The sequence below is a fragment of the Palaemon carinicauda genome, chromosome 44 (genome assembly GCF_036898095.1).
Source record: "Palaemon carinicauda isolate YSFRI2023 chromosome 44, ASM3689809v2, whole genome shotgun sequence".
Lineage (NCBI taxonomy): Eukaryota > Metazoa > Arthropoda > Malacostraca > Decapoda > Palaemonidae > Palaemon > Palaemon carinicauda.
In genome coordinates this window covers 7642968-7657490 of record NC_090768.1, presented here as the reverse complement: position 1 = coordinate 7657490, position 14523 = coordinate 7642968, and the positions used below count along the sequence as shown (strand labels likewise).

Sequence of the window (14523 nt, the reverse complement as noted above, 5' to 3'; positions counted from 1 at the left end):
CCACATAGCATGAGGCTCCTGCCTCATGGGTTGAGGAGGATGCCGCATAGCATGAGGCTCCTGCCTCATGGGTAGAGGAGGTTGCCGCATAGCATGAGGCTCCTGCCTCATGGGTTGAGGAGGATGCCGCATAGCATGAGGCTCCTCATAGCATGAGGTCCCTGCCTCATGGGTTGAGGAGGATGCCGCATAGCATGAGGCTCCTCATAGCATGAGGCTCCTGCCTCATGGGTTGAGGAGGATGCCGCATAGCATGAGGCTCCTGCCTCATGGTTTGAGGAGGATGCCGCATAGCATGAGGCTCCTCATAGCATGAGGCTCCTGCCTCATGGTTAGAGGAGGTTGCCGCATAGCATGAGGTTCCTGCCTCAAGAGTTGCGTCTGCCTCAAGGGTTGAGGAGGTAGCTGCGCAGAGAGAGGCTCTTGCCTCAAGAGTTGAGGCGGTTGCCGCATAGCATGAGGCTGCTGCCTCAAGGATGGTGGAGGTTGCCGCATAGCATGAGGCTGCTGCCTCAAGGATGGTGGAGGTTGCCGCAACGCATGAGGCTGCTGCCTCAAGGATGGAGGAGGTTGCCGCAACGCATGAGGCTCCTGCCTCATGGTTAGAGGAGGTTGCTGCAAAGCATGAGGCTCCTGCCTCAAGGGTTGAGGAGGTTGCCGCATAGCAAGAGGCTCCTGCCTCAAGGAAAGTGGAGGTTGCTGCATAGCGCTGGTACCTGGCAACTCCCAATGCGGCAGCTCACGCATGGAGGCAGGAGGAGCCTCAACATCATACGTCTGGCAGGGTGGACTGCGCAGAGGTGGAGGAGCGCTCGCAGGAGGAGGTGTGCTAACCTTCTCTGCCTGAAACTCCTGCATCAAAACCGCAAGCTGAGACTGCATTGTCTGCAGCATAGACCACTAGGGTCTATGAAAGACAACAACAAACGGAGCTACTGTCCGTTGAGACTGAGGGTCTAAAACAGCTGGTGCGGCAACAGACGGAGTTACTGCCTGTTGCGGTACCACCTTGCCTCTCTGGGAGGTGTGCAGTTGTCGTACTGCAGCAAGTCCGAACTGACCCAGTGCTAATGGCTCCACCTAGGAGTTGGACTTGCGCGGAAGGGACCGACTTGCACTTAAAAGCTGCAAGATTTGGTCCATGGTTTCTGCGAGAAACCTCTTCCGCAGACGAGGAATAAATGGGCTCTCTCGTCTTTGTGTGGGTGGGGTGATCACGTCGGCTACGTGAGTTGGTTACACCCGAAACCACGGAGGGAAAAGTCTGTTCGTCGATCAAGGCCTGATGAACCCATAAGTCCTTCGACGTTACTTCTCCCCTGGGCTTGGGAGCTTGTAAGAGGTCCCAGACTAGGCGAACAACTGGCACGAACAGACGAACCCTCGAACGCAACACTGTAACACTTTGCGCTTATCACTTTATCACTTTTGATTTTCTGTTTGCACTTATCTCACTGAACTCGAAACTTTAAGTGGTTTGTACCTGAAACACGCAATTCTATCCTTCATTAAAAGTTAGTAATTGCGAAAACAGTATTACAATGTAACAGAAAAACATAATGAAAGATAAATAATTCAGTGGCTGGAAAAGAGACTAAACACTAGATCAAATAAACTACGTTTAAAATCTCTCACCGCATAAAGCCTGGGAACAAGAATAAACTCTAGAAACGTTTACCTTCTTCCCCTAAAGAGACTAGGGAGAAGAGCAAAAACGATAACAACGTTACCCGCTTGAACGAAACGTTTATCCTCCTCTCTCTCCCTCCGTCTCTATCTCTCTCTCTCTCTCTCTCTCTCTCTCTTGACTTAGAACCTGAGAGATGAGCCCAATTATATATATCGTTAAAACATATTATTGTTAAAGGAAAAAAAACTGAAAGATTTCCCAAATAAAAAGTTCCTTTATTAGAATTAAAACCATTTAAGCTAAGAAAGAATGAACAAAACGCTAGAATCGGTTTACTCTTACTGCAACGTGAAACCGTGAATATTCTCTCTCTATCGTAACGATAGAGCGCAAGTTGAACGTTCTGAACGTCAACAACTGCAGAGACAAAACAAAACGTTAGTTCAACTTTGAAAACAGTACGAGACTATCAAAGAAATTCTTTCAAAAACATTAAAATAGCATAATATGTTAACAGGTAAAAACGAAATGACGGGCTCAATGTTAATTAACTTCGGTTCCAAGAAAAGACCGCCTACTATTAGGAAAGGTCGAATATAAACAAACATAAAAATTAATTTTAATAAGTTTATAATAAAAGGAAGTTAATCGAAGAGGCCTATAAAAGGCGGAGAGATATAAAATAAATCTATAACTTTTGTTAAGGAAAATTAAGAAAGAGAGTCTATACTCTCTTCGACACCAACACTTCCGTCTAAGGGAAGGGTCGGCCATTTAAAAGTGAAAGAGAGTTCATACTCTCTTCGTCACCAAAATTAAATCAAAAATTAAATCAAATTAATTCCAAAAACTTGCTAAGCTAATGATAAAGCTTCCTGAATAGCGAAGGCTAAACTCTAGAGCAAATACATCACCAAATCGTGAGCAATAACTCCAGAATCAACAGCGTATCCATGTAGGTCTAGCCGGAGGCACGACAGAGGAAAAATTGAGGTGGTGTTGACAAGAAGTACTGGAGTACCTGACCACAGATGGCGCTGTTGTGTTCACCCCCACCTGTATAACGATCGCTGGCGTATCCCGACCGTAGATTTCTGTCGGCAACAGAGTTGACAGCTACATGATTATCGGGTAAGATTAATATTGAAAATTAAAAATCTAAATGATCTACCTTTCACAATATTCCTTGTCAGCTGCCTTGAGTTCTTGTGGCATTATAAATGTTTTCAATTGAATACAGTATATACATACATATATAAAATGTAAAATGTATATATACACACAAACACACACATATATATACAGTATATATATATATATATATATATATATATATATATATATATATATATATATATATATATATATATATATATATATATATATATATATACTCTATATGTGCATGTGCGATAATGGACTAATAGGGGGAAGGACTATTCGTTATCAACGATTGGCCTTTATATCAAATATAGGTTTTTTGAAGCATAAAGTCAGGCAAAATAATACTTAATTGTATGTTAGTGGAGTCCTATTAAATGAATTTCCAGTGAAAATTGGAGTACTCCAAGGGAGTGTGGTGTCACCTAAATTGTTTATCCTCCTCATGGATTTTGTAATGTATACAACTGTTGAGGATGGTGGAGAAGGATTGGACTGGATTGGTAACAGGAAATCAGCTGAACTAGAGTATGCTGCTGATGCTGTCCTAATTCGCAAAACACCACAGGTCTTGCAAAGGTTGCTTACAAGAATGCATGAAATATCACATGAGGTTGGGCTCAAGAAGAAAGACAGATAATGAAAATGGAATATACAATAGAAGATGAAATATCATTGGAAGGAGGAAGGATTAATGAGGTGGCATCATTAAAATATCCAGGAACTACGATCTCTAATACAGGATCTTTAGAATTTGAGTTCAATGAAAGACTGAAAAAAGTAAATCAGACAATGGAAATTAAATTACCTGAAATTACATATAAAAGTCAGGCTATATATCAGTTTAGTGAGATCGATGTTACTGTATGGACAGGAGTCATGGTATGACAATGAAACAATATCCAACACATTCTGTAGATTTGAGAACAAAGCCCTAAGAAGAATATTGAGAGTTAAATGGCAGGACAGGATTAGAAATGAAACTATAAGAGATTACTCGAGTGCCATATGTGGATGAGATAATAGTGAGGGAGATGGTTTAGGCATACTCTTTGCACTCCCCAAGAGAGATTAGTTCACCAAACTTTCAAGTTTCAACTGGGCTCTACAAGACACTAGAAGGGTTGGAAGACCCAGGCCTACATGAATGACGGACTATGAAGCATGAAGTAGGAGAAGATGAATGGAGAAGCATTGATTTAAAAGCTCAAGATAGAGACAACTGGCAAAATCTAATTGAGGCGCTTTGTATCAATAAGCGTAGGAGAAGTGTGATGATGATGATACAGAACTACTATACACCATACGCCTAATATCTGGGATAAAATAAAAATGAGCAGCTGAGATTAACATGCTTATGATTTTTATCCTTAGATGACATATTTAAAAAATGTAAATTAAATAAAACCCACGTAAGCAAAGAATAAGGCAGGAATGGAATGAATCATAACAAACTACGTAAAACACCAGAAAACACTAGCGGAATACTGTATTTCAGAGTTAAGACTTCTTTCCCAACAATTAAATTCAACAAAATCATAAAGAATTGTATGCAAGTCAGCTATATTTATAAATGAATGTGTAAATCTAGGTAGAATTGAATCAACCGGATTTGTTAATTTTGGCCATATGGCTTAGCATTGGAGCCAAAGTGGACAAACATTATCAGAACAGAACTAAGGAAAAACCCTAAAATTCCGCTATAGAATCACTGTTGAAAGATTGGAGAGCATGTTGGAAAGAATTATACAGCAACAGATACAGTAGAAGGCTAAAGAGATGATGTAGCTAGAAGCCGAAGGGATGTTGCGAAGATCCCTGGGTTAAACTTTCAGTAAATCACGGGAAGTGCCCCAACGGCATAACCCCCTACAGAGAGTATATATATATATATATTGAAATTATACAAAGTGTAAGAAGAGATAGAATATCTGTGAAAACTGGCAGATGATGCTGACAAAGCCATGTAATATATATTTATGGAATCATATTGGTGCTAGGGTGTACCACAGCTGTATTGATAAAATATCCAAGGGTAGAACGAAAAAATGGGAAAATACTTATCAACAGGAAGACTAGATTATCAACGGAAAACATTTTAGTTTAGTTACAAAAGATGAGGAAAACAATCTGACTGATATGCCATAAACTGAAGAAGGCCTGAATGTACTTAATAGTAAATTCAAAGCTTTGAAATTCTTAATCCTAAGGATTAGAATATGGAAAATACTAGGGTATGCTGGATCATTGCATGGATAATCTTAGCTGAAAAAAAGACATTTAGTTAAGTAACTAGATTCTTTTTGCAGATATTAGAATGAGGAAACTAAGTCTAATGATTGGAAACAAGGATTATCAAACTATGATATGCAACTGGCAACAAATAATACTAATTTATGCTAACAAGCAGTGTTTCACATTTCCCATGTAAAATTTTCCAACCAGCTTGATTTTTCAATTTATCAATAACTACTTTTATTTAGATACAGTACAAAAAGAATATACTGTAGCATCAATCATTGATATGACTAATTATCCTTATGACTTAATAATCATATTAATGCTTTCCTAAGAATAGAAGACTACATTAAATTTTCATGCATCAGGAAACCAGAAAAATAACTAACCTTCAGCGTATTGATTTCATTTGTAATTTCTTGCAAACGCTGTTTTATAGAAGTTTTCACAATTTCTAGTTCATCTTTTTGTTTGACTAGGTCTTTCCTTTTTTCTTCCAACTTTGTTTTCAAACCATCCAAATCGCTGAACTCTAGAAGCTCTTTTTCCATGCGAGCCAGCTTCTCTTTCTGTTCAACCATTTCATTTTGTACTTTAGTTTCTAAGGCTTCAATCTGCAATTAAAATAACCATAACAATGTTAAAAAAAAACCTATATCATTGTCTCAATACTATTACAAAGAACAAAGATTGAAAATATAGATACCAAAACTTGAATTTAAGTGATAAAATTTTGTATTTCTATATTCACCTGATGTATTGCTTTGTCTCCGAAGCCAAGTCAATATCAATGTTACTCAAATAAAAAAAGAAAAAATCCTGTTTTCTACTTGGATATTCGGTCTTGGTATACACCGAAGAGCAAGGATATCCCTCAAATTTTCTCAAGTCAATGGCATCTGCTCAACATACTGGTGGTTAAAGTCAACCTAAATCACCCTCAACATTGAAACTAATATCCTAGCCTCTTGATCTCCTTAGTCAGTGGGGAGGAAGGTGGGCATGTATGTGAACATCAGGCGAGTACAGAATAAAAAATGTTATCAATAAAATTATTTTGATAAGCCTCCCCTAATGTATATATTGCTGAATCATGAAGGAGAGAGATAGGAAAATGAAAGTACCATAAATTTCTGTGTATATGACAACATTTAGATAAGAGGAGGTTGAAGGTTAAGAGCTAATTTTAATTAATTTATCTCATTTCTGCAGTAAACAATAGCTGCTAAATTATAAACCATCTGTGTATAGGCTAACTTTTGCTTATCAAATATTGGTTATGTAATGAGGATGATACTGTATTACTAATGCTGTTTTACTTACCGTATTCTTAGAAATTCAAAATAAATGAAATAAAGGCAATTTTATAACATGTTTTTCCTAAACATGTCGCCTAAAACAGAAACCATTGTTTTGTTTGTTTTGTCAATCATAACAAAATGATGAATGCATTTACATATCTAAATGATAACTAAAGACACTAATAGGTTTTAGTAAAGATGAAGTTATTACAAATAATATACTTATTGTATTCTTAGAAATTAAATAAAAAATAAATAAAGCAAGACTATCAGATAAAAGATATGGACAACTTTTCATTCTTTTTTCTTCAAGATGTTTATCATTAAACAAACAGTCAATGTTCAAAAGTTATCAAGTTCAATGGTAGAACTATATTAAATAAAAGAGAAATGACTACAGCAGGGTCCCAAAATATGTGTTCAAAATGCACGATTCCCCTTTTTTCCAGTCGATAGTTCTCAAAAATAAATTGTCTGTAGCTACAAGGCCATTCAAAGACTGCAAGTCAAGCGCCACAAAACGTATCAAATCTAATGCCTTTTCAAGTATTGGTGGGTTAGCATACGCTTAGATACATTGACTGATAATAAATGTAAACAAACCATATTTACCTTACATTTTATTGACATAATTTCATAATAAATACTGTAGCCTATGAGGAAAAATTTCATGTCAACAATGAAATCAACTCTGTTATAAGCGAGTCCAGCTGAGTGCAAACATCGAGTTGTGGTTACATTCTCATAAATCTTTATCTTTCTCCTTATTCAACCTATTGATAGTTTTAATGGTAGTGTTAATGATGGTAGTAATAGCATTTAGTTTTAGCATAATATTAATTTTTCTAAAAAAATCTACGATTCAAATTATCCTCACTTTCTCTGATGTTGCACCATCTTCTCCGAAACATCAAACATTATAGTGGTAACACAATATTATTGGTCTATAACATTTGCTTTAAAACAAGTCTAGTACTTAGTTTGGTTTTTGCTGGTGTGCGCACAAGGTGATACAAAATTAAACCGCCTTATAACTGTAGTTAGTACTGTAAAAACATTTTTGGAAATGGAATGTACAATTATCATTTGAAACAGTTTAGAATTATTGTAAATTATCATAATGTCATTAGTGGTTGTTTGTTATTGTTGACAAAACAACAAAATGGTTTTCTTTTTTTTGGTGACGTGCAGGAATTTTTATGAATACGTAAAATATTTGTAATTTCAATTTTTGGGCTCAGCCATGTCGTCCTGATGGAAGGTTCCTTTAGGCAGCTTTCTAAGGGATATTTAGCTACAGTGATACTCCCAGAGAATTGACCATAGGTCTCCAGAATTCTAACTCCTGGCACGAGTATCCTTCAGAAAATTCTTAAGGATATCGCATAATATCAGGGGACGTATTTCTTAATACGACACATGGCAATCTTCTCCCCAAATAGAGTTTTCGCCCTGAGGGGGAAGAGTGGCGAAAATGAAGGGGAGCCGTCATTAAGGTTACCCGGTGGATCCCCTTCCCGTACTACTACAGGGCCACGCATGGCAACTCATTCCTTTTATAGTAGCGAATCAAGCACGGTGTATCTCCCATTTGCTCTCGGTGTTTTGTTACTATTCCTGGATTTATCATGCATTCTCTAGCAACTTCATCCTCTGGAAAGTTGAGTATTTAATCTTTCCTGTGTATAATTTTGAGCTCCCTTCTCACAGTTAAATTAACATAATTTAGATGTTACTATCAGAGCATAGCCGTTCACCGGAGGAGCCATTTTGGACGCTGTCGTACGCCATCAATGCTTTATTTAGTCAGTAGTACGACGTTCCCAGTATTTAGCTTTAATGAATTATAGCTGTTTAGGCAAATTATACTAGTGAAGATAAGATCAGGCACGTATATTTCCTCTTCTGTGAAATGTTTCGATCGTATACGATAGGGCCTCGGTGACGTAGCATAGCCGAGATCCCGACTCCCGTTGGGATAGCCTAATGCGTCTTAGTATACTTTCGTACATTATCCCCGTTTACCCACTTGTATCGTTTTATCAATTCAGTCGGAGATAGCATATCTAGAATTACAAATATAATTCGATACTCGTCTCTTTTAGAGATTTGAGGGTAAACCCTACCTTCCCTCTGAGTGCCGCCATTAGGCGACAACCCTACTTGGTCTTGCCATAGAGTAGTGTACTTCGGCTTGACTAAGCTAGTGTTTCTGTCTTCCTTCCCTGCCGGTGAGTATCCCGGCTTTGAATTTCGACAGTAACTCAGAGTATTCAGTCTTGTTGTCGGCAACTCTAATGACGGGGGACTAGTCATTCCCCTGCCTGTTCACAGTTGCAGGTATAGGAAACCCGGCTTCCCTAGCCCACAGCCGAAAGTGGTAGTACATTTGCCGCCACCTTCTCCCTTGTAGTCTAGAAGACATGTCTTATATCCGGCAAGGTCTTAGGCTGAGGAATCATTATTCCTCTGCCGCCCAAGACGGCGCAGGTATAGAAACTATGTTTCTGTGTTTGTGGCCGATAGTAGGAGGCAGACGTGCCGCCTTCTTTCGACACAAAATATAAGACCCTTTTCCGTTCCCCTTTCTGTCCTTTAGTGATGGTCTAGCCGTCACAACATCTATGGCCGGTATTCTATAATCTCCCCGCTTGCCGGGTGGATTGCGATGCTGGCCGGGCTCCTACAAAGGTGGCTTGATTGCCACTTCGACCTTCCCCCAAACGGGAGCAAGGCTCCAGGAAAGGTTGTGCCGGCTATGACGGCTGCCAGTGGGAGACCCTTATAACTTTGAGTATCTTCAGTCCTCTCTTGGACTGCCATCCACAAACCCTGGTACCGGTAGAGCAGCCAGCAACAGATACTGTGGCTGGGTGGAAGCTAGAATGATTACATTCCCCCTTTCCATTTGAATCCTCATTCTGGAAGAAGGCAATAGGGACAGTAGTCCCTACAACCCTAGTTATTGTACTAAACTATACGGTAGCCCTTCTCTCCATGCTTTCTCTCTCTCTGTCGGCTCGTGCCATCCAGTACTAGCCTAGCCGGCAGCAAGCTGGCAGAACTACAGTATAAGATTATACAGTAGCCAGTATTTCTGCAGTATAGTACATACTGCAGTTAGAAAACTATAGTATACAGTATAACATACAGTAGTATATTTTCCAACATATTCTGTATGTCCTTTCACAGTCCATTGTTGAGACCGCGAAATAATGTTGAAGTGAATTATTCCTTTAATATCCTGATGAGCCATAGGTCATCAGAACATAATATCCTTACCCTGCAATATTAATATTCCATTATGGAAGGGTTAGTGCTAGTATACACTAACTTTAGCTCTAGAATTTAGAGCTCTTCCACCCTAGATTTCCCTGATAAGAAATTCTAAATATTAATATTGAGGGAGGTCACAGCAATTGCCTGGACAGGAGACACAGATATGTGTCTTTCCTATTTACTTTCTATCTTACTATCCTACGCTATAATGATAATAGTAAGTGCTATTTTAATGCATGAATTTAATTTATCAGTGTGATAAATTACCCCCTACTCATTTCACCTTTTTCTTTCTTTACAGGAGGAGGCCAAGGTGAAGTGTGAGGTGATCTACAGTAACCACAAGAGTAAGAACTTTTGTGATCACACCATGTGCAGGTCTCATGCCCCCTGCTCCATCACAACTGAAACCTTGAGATATTGGGATCCCAAGGATTGCAACGTCCGCTCGGCCTTGATGACCGAGGGTTTTGGCGATCCTAAGACGACGGAGTCGAGGGATACTGTGAGGGAAACGCTTAGGAAGTGGGTACGGAGGTTCCAAAAGAACTCTCTGGGACCGTACCTACCAAGCGAGATGATGAGAAGCCTGCTGTTCCCGAAGGCAACAGCTGATGCCGTCGTATCTCAGGCACGACCCGGACCTCCCTGCATACAACTTGCAATAGAGGCCGATATCAACGAGGCTTTACAAGGCATGGACATCCATCAGGAGAGGATGTCAGAAGTGTCCTCGGACACCGAAAAGGGTCTCCTTCAAGAGGACCCTGAAGAAGAGGTGGCCCAACCACCTGGAGAAGATCTTGAGTCGACAGAAGCAGAGGACCCTCTTCTGTCTGGGTCGGCATTTCAGCCTGTGCCGTCAACTTCTTCGGCTCCAACCCCTCAACTAGACCTGCTGGGCCAAGTGGTTGTGGCCCAGATCTAGCAACTAGTTGACTCTCTATGTAAGGAAAACGTAGATATGAGGAAGGAATTCCGAGAAGCAACCTGCGTAGTTGCTTCTCGTGGGTCATACAAGCGACCCAAAGTGTCTGACCTGCCACCATGCTCCGAAACCAATCCCTGGAGGTATGCAGAGTTCATGCCCATGATGAATGGGAAACTCTACATTTCGGAGAAGATGGGGGCCATCCCCCTGGACGACATTCAATTCTGGCCAAACCCGGAATGTTTCATCCAGCTGAAGAGTGAGCCGGCGTCTAAGGAAGAGACGGAACCCAAGGAAGTCATGGTTTTCGACCACGACAAGGCACAGGATCTCTTGACAAGTAGCCTGAAGAAGGCAGGATATACCAACGCCAAAGTTTCTGCGTTGATCAAGAAGCACCCTACCTTTCTTGCTCCTTCATCCAGAGCTTTCCCCTTCTCGTCAAAAGCTCTCCACAGTGTGCTTAAGGCAGTTTATACAGGCAAACCATATCCTAAACTAGAGGAATGTAGGCCATTGTCTCTGGCCTTGCCCACGGTTGAGAAGGATTGGAATGAGGTCCACCTAACCTTCTCAGTATCAAAGCTCGACGCGGACATCGCAGGACAGCTGTTCGGTGAGAACCTCCCGAAGCTGTCGGACTTCCTCCTGAGAAGAGAACAGGAGACAAAGGAGAGACTAGTCACCTCTCTGTCCCTCCAGAACTGCATGGAGATGTGTGCAGGCATTGCAAGCACCCCAGACATGTATACAGTCCTAGCCAAGATGCACATGGCTACCCTAGTTAACGACTTGTATGCTTTTTTGAAGGCCAGGAGGGCCTGCAGAGAGTTTGTGTTTGCCAATGCAACGGTCAAACACGAGCCCAGGAAGTTGATCACTTCCTGTATCTGGGGCAAGGACCTTTTCCCAAAGGAAGTAGTCCAAGAGGTAGTCACCAAAGCCGCCACGGAGAATAGGAATCTTCTCCAAAAGTAGAGCATCTCTGCCAAGAAAAAATCTTCCCCTGATGCTGGTCCCCAACCTAAGAGGAAGACGAAGAAGTCAAGACTGCCTTCTCGACCTGTGCAACATCCCACAGTAACCATGACCATGGTGCCCCAAATGGTTGCTCAGCCACAAACCACTTTCCAGGTGGTGCCTCAACAGCTGGTAGCCCCGTCACCAGCCTTTAACCTAGGTTTTGAGAGGCACACCACTAACTTTCGCCCGAAAGGTAGAAGATCTAGACGGGGCTCCTCAAGAAGCCCCTCACGAGGTAGGGGAGGACATGGTCAGGGTGGCAAACCCTCTGGACCATCCAAGCAATGAGATGCTCCAGGTAGGAGGAAGACTCCTCCACTTTCAGGATCGTTGGACCTTCGATCCCTGGGCCCACAGCCTAATCAAGAATGGACTAGGATGGAAATGGAGCAGATCTCCACCTTCATTTCCTCAATTCTTCCAACACTCCACCCCCTTACTGGAAGAATATACCTTAGAACTCTTGAACAAAAAGGTTATAAGGAAAGCAAAGTCCATCAAATTCCAGGGAAGACTGTTTTGTGTTCCCAAGAAGGACTCGGACAAACTCAGAGTCATTCTAGACTTATCTCCACTCAACAAGTTCTTCAAGAACAACAAGTTCCGGATGCTAACCCTACATCACATAAGGACCCTGTTACCGAAAGGGGCGTACACAGTCTCAATAGACCTGGCAGATGCTTACTAGCACCTTCCAGACAGTCGCCCCCTCTCCTCCTACCTAGGATTCAAGCTACAGAAGACAAAGCATGTCTTCAGAGCCATGCCCTTTGGACTAAATATAGCCCCAAGGATCTTCACGAAACTTGTGGACGCAGTCGTACAACAGCTACGCTTAGAAGGCGTTTAGGTAGCTGCATACCTGGACGACTGGCTGGTGTGGGCAACATCCAAGACTGCTTGTCTGCAGGCAGCCACAAAAGTGATCCAGTTCCTGGAACATCTGGGCTTCAAGATCAACAACAAGAAGTCTCGCCTCTCTCCAGCTCAAGAGTTTCAATGGTTGGGAATCCATTGGAACTTGCAGTCACACCGCCTCTCCATTCCACCAAAGAAGAGGAGAGAGATCGTGGGTTCTGTCAAGAGACTACTGAAATCCGACAGGATCTCAAGACGCCAACAGGAAAGAGTACTGGGCTCTCTCCAGTTTGCAGCAGTAACAGACCCAGTGCTAAGAGCACGGCTGAAAGATGCGTCAGGAGTCTGGAGAAGATACGCATCAACGCTCGAAGAGATCTACAGAGACCGACACCGACCTTACTGCGATCGCTTCTGAGGCTGTGGTCGCAGGTCAAGAGCCTAGCAAGGACTATTCCCTTACAACCACCTCAACCATCGGTAGTCATCCACACGGATGCCTCAACGGAAGGATGGGGAGGTCATTCCCATCAAAGGAAAGCTCAAGAGATCTGGTCATCCCTGTTCATGGTCATCCCTGTTCAAGATCTTTCACATCAACATTCTAGAGGACATGGCAGTCCTCCTGATGTTGAAGAAGCTATCCCCTCACAGATCAGCCCGCATCAAGCTGGTCTTGGACAACGAAGTGATAGTAAGATGTCTGAACCGACAAGGCTCGAGAACGCCCTACATCAACCACGAGATGTTGGCCATCTTTCGCTTGGCAAGAAAGAAAAGATGGCACTTATCAGCAGTTCACCTACAAGGGTTCCGCAATATGACGGCGGACGCTCTATCCAGGCGAAAGCCGATAGAGTCAGAATGGTCCCTAGACGCAGACACATTCTCCTTCATCTTGGAAAAATTCCCAGAACTGCAGATCGACCTCTTCGCAACGAGCGACAACAAGAAATTACCTCCTCGATACGTAGCCCCATACGAGGATCCTCGGGCAGAAGCGACGGATGCCATGTCCCTCGATTGGAACAGATGGACTCACATCTATCTGTTCCTGCAAACAAATCTCCTGCTGAAGGTCCTCAACAAGCTGAGATCCTTCAAGGGGACAGCAGCAGTGGTGGCCCCCAAGTGGCCCATGAGCAATTGGTTCCCTCTGGTGATAGAACTGAAGCTGAGGCTGTTTCCTCTACCGAACCCAGTTCTATCCCAACTGGTTTAGAAGTCGACTGTCTTCGCTTCATCACTGAGAACCCAAAACCTTCATCTCATGATTTTCTTGCCTTAGCGGTCAAGAAAAGATTTGGGATCTCGAAAGACAGTATCAACTTTATAGAAGAATACAAGTCAAAATCAACCAGAAGACAATATGAATCGCCTTGGAAGAAGTGGGTCTCTTTTGTTAAAGCAAAAAAGCCGACGGAAATCTCGATAGACTTCTGCCTGTCCTTCTTCATCCACCTTCATAAACAAGGCTTGGCTTCCACCACGATAACTATGTGTGTCAGCTTTGACTAGACCTCTTCTATACACCTTCCAGGTGGACCTGTCGAACGAAATCTTCAAGATTCCAAAGGCATGCACTAGACTTAAACCAGCAGCCCCTCCGAAGCCCATTTCATGGTCTTTGGACAAAGTCTTGCACTATGCTTCAAACTTGAACAATGAAGATTGCTCCCTAAAGGATCTAACACAAAAAGTGATGTTTTTGTTTGCTATAGCCTCCGGGGCTAGAGTTAGTGAAATAGTGGCCCTATCAAGAGACGAGGACCATATTCAGTTCACAGAAGAGGGAGAACTGAATCTTTTTCCCGATCCTACCTTTCTCGCCAAAAATGAGCTACCCATCCTTGGAGAATCTGCCCTCTGAAGGAAGATGTCTCTTTATGTCCAGTAGAGTGTCTAAAGGTATATCTTCGAAGAACTTCAGACTTCAAGGGAGGACAGCTCTTCATAGGCGAAACCTCAGGATCCAACTTATCCCTGAAACAACTGAGGGCGAAGCCCACCTACTTTATTCGCAGAGCGGATCCTGACAGTACACCTGCAGATCATGAGCCGAGAAAAATTGCTTCCTCGCTGAACTTTTTTCAGTATATGGA

The 14523-nt window shown here is 42.1% G+C and overlaps 1 protein-coding gene across 1 annotated transcript in view; it reads right to left on the bottom strand.

Annotated features, from left to right (window-relative positions):
• LOC137634206 (intraflagellar transport protein 74 homolog) overlaps positions 1–14523 on the bottom strand; it is a 75374-nt gene that overhangs the window by 5333 nt on the left and 55518 nt on the right. Inside the window, exon 8 of the mRNA XM_068366477.1 lies at positions 5419–5643. Within this exon, the coding sequence (XP_068222578.1) occupies positions 5419–5643 (225 nt within the window). The remainder of the gene's footprint in view (positions 1–5418; positions 5644–14523) is intronic.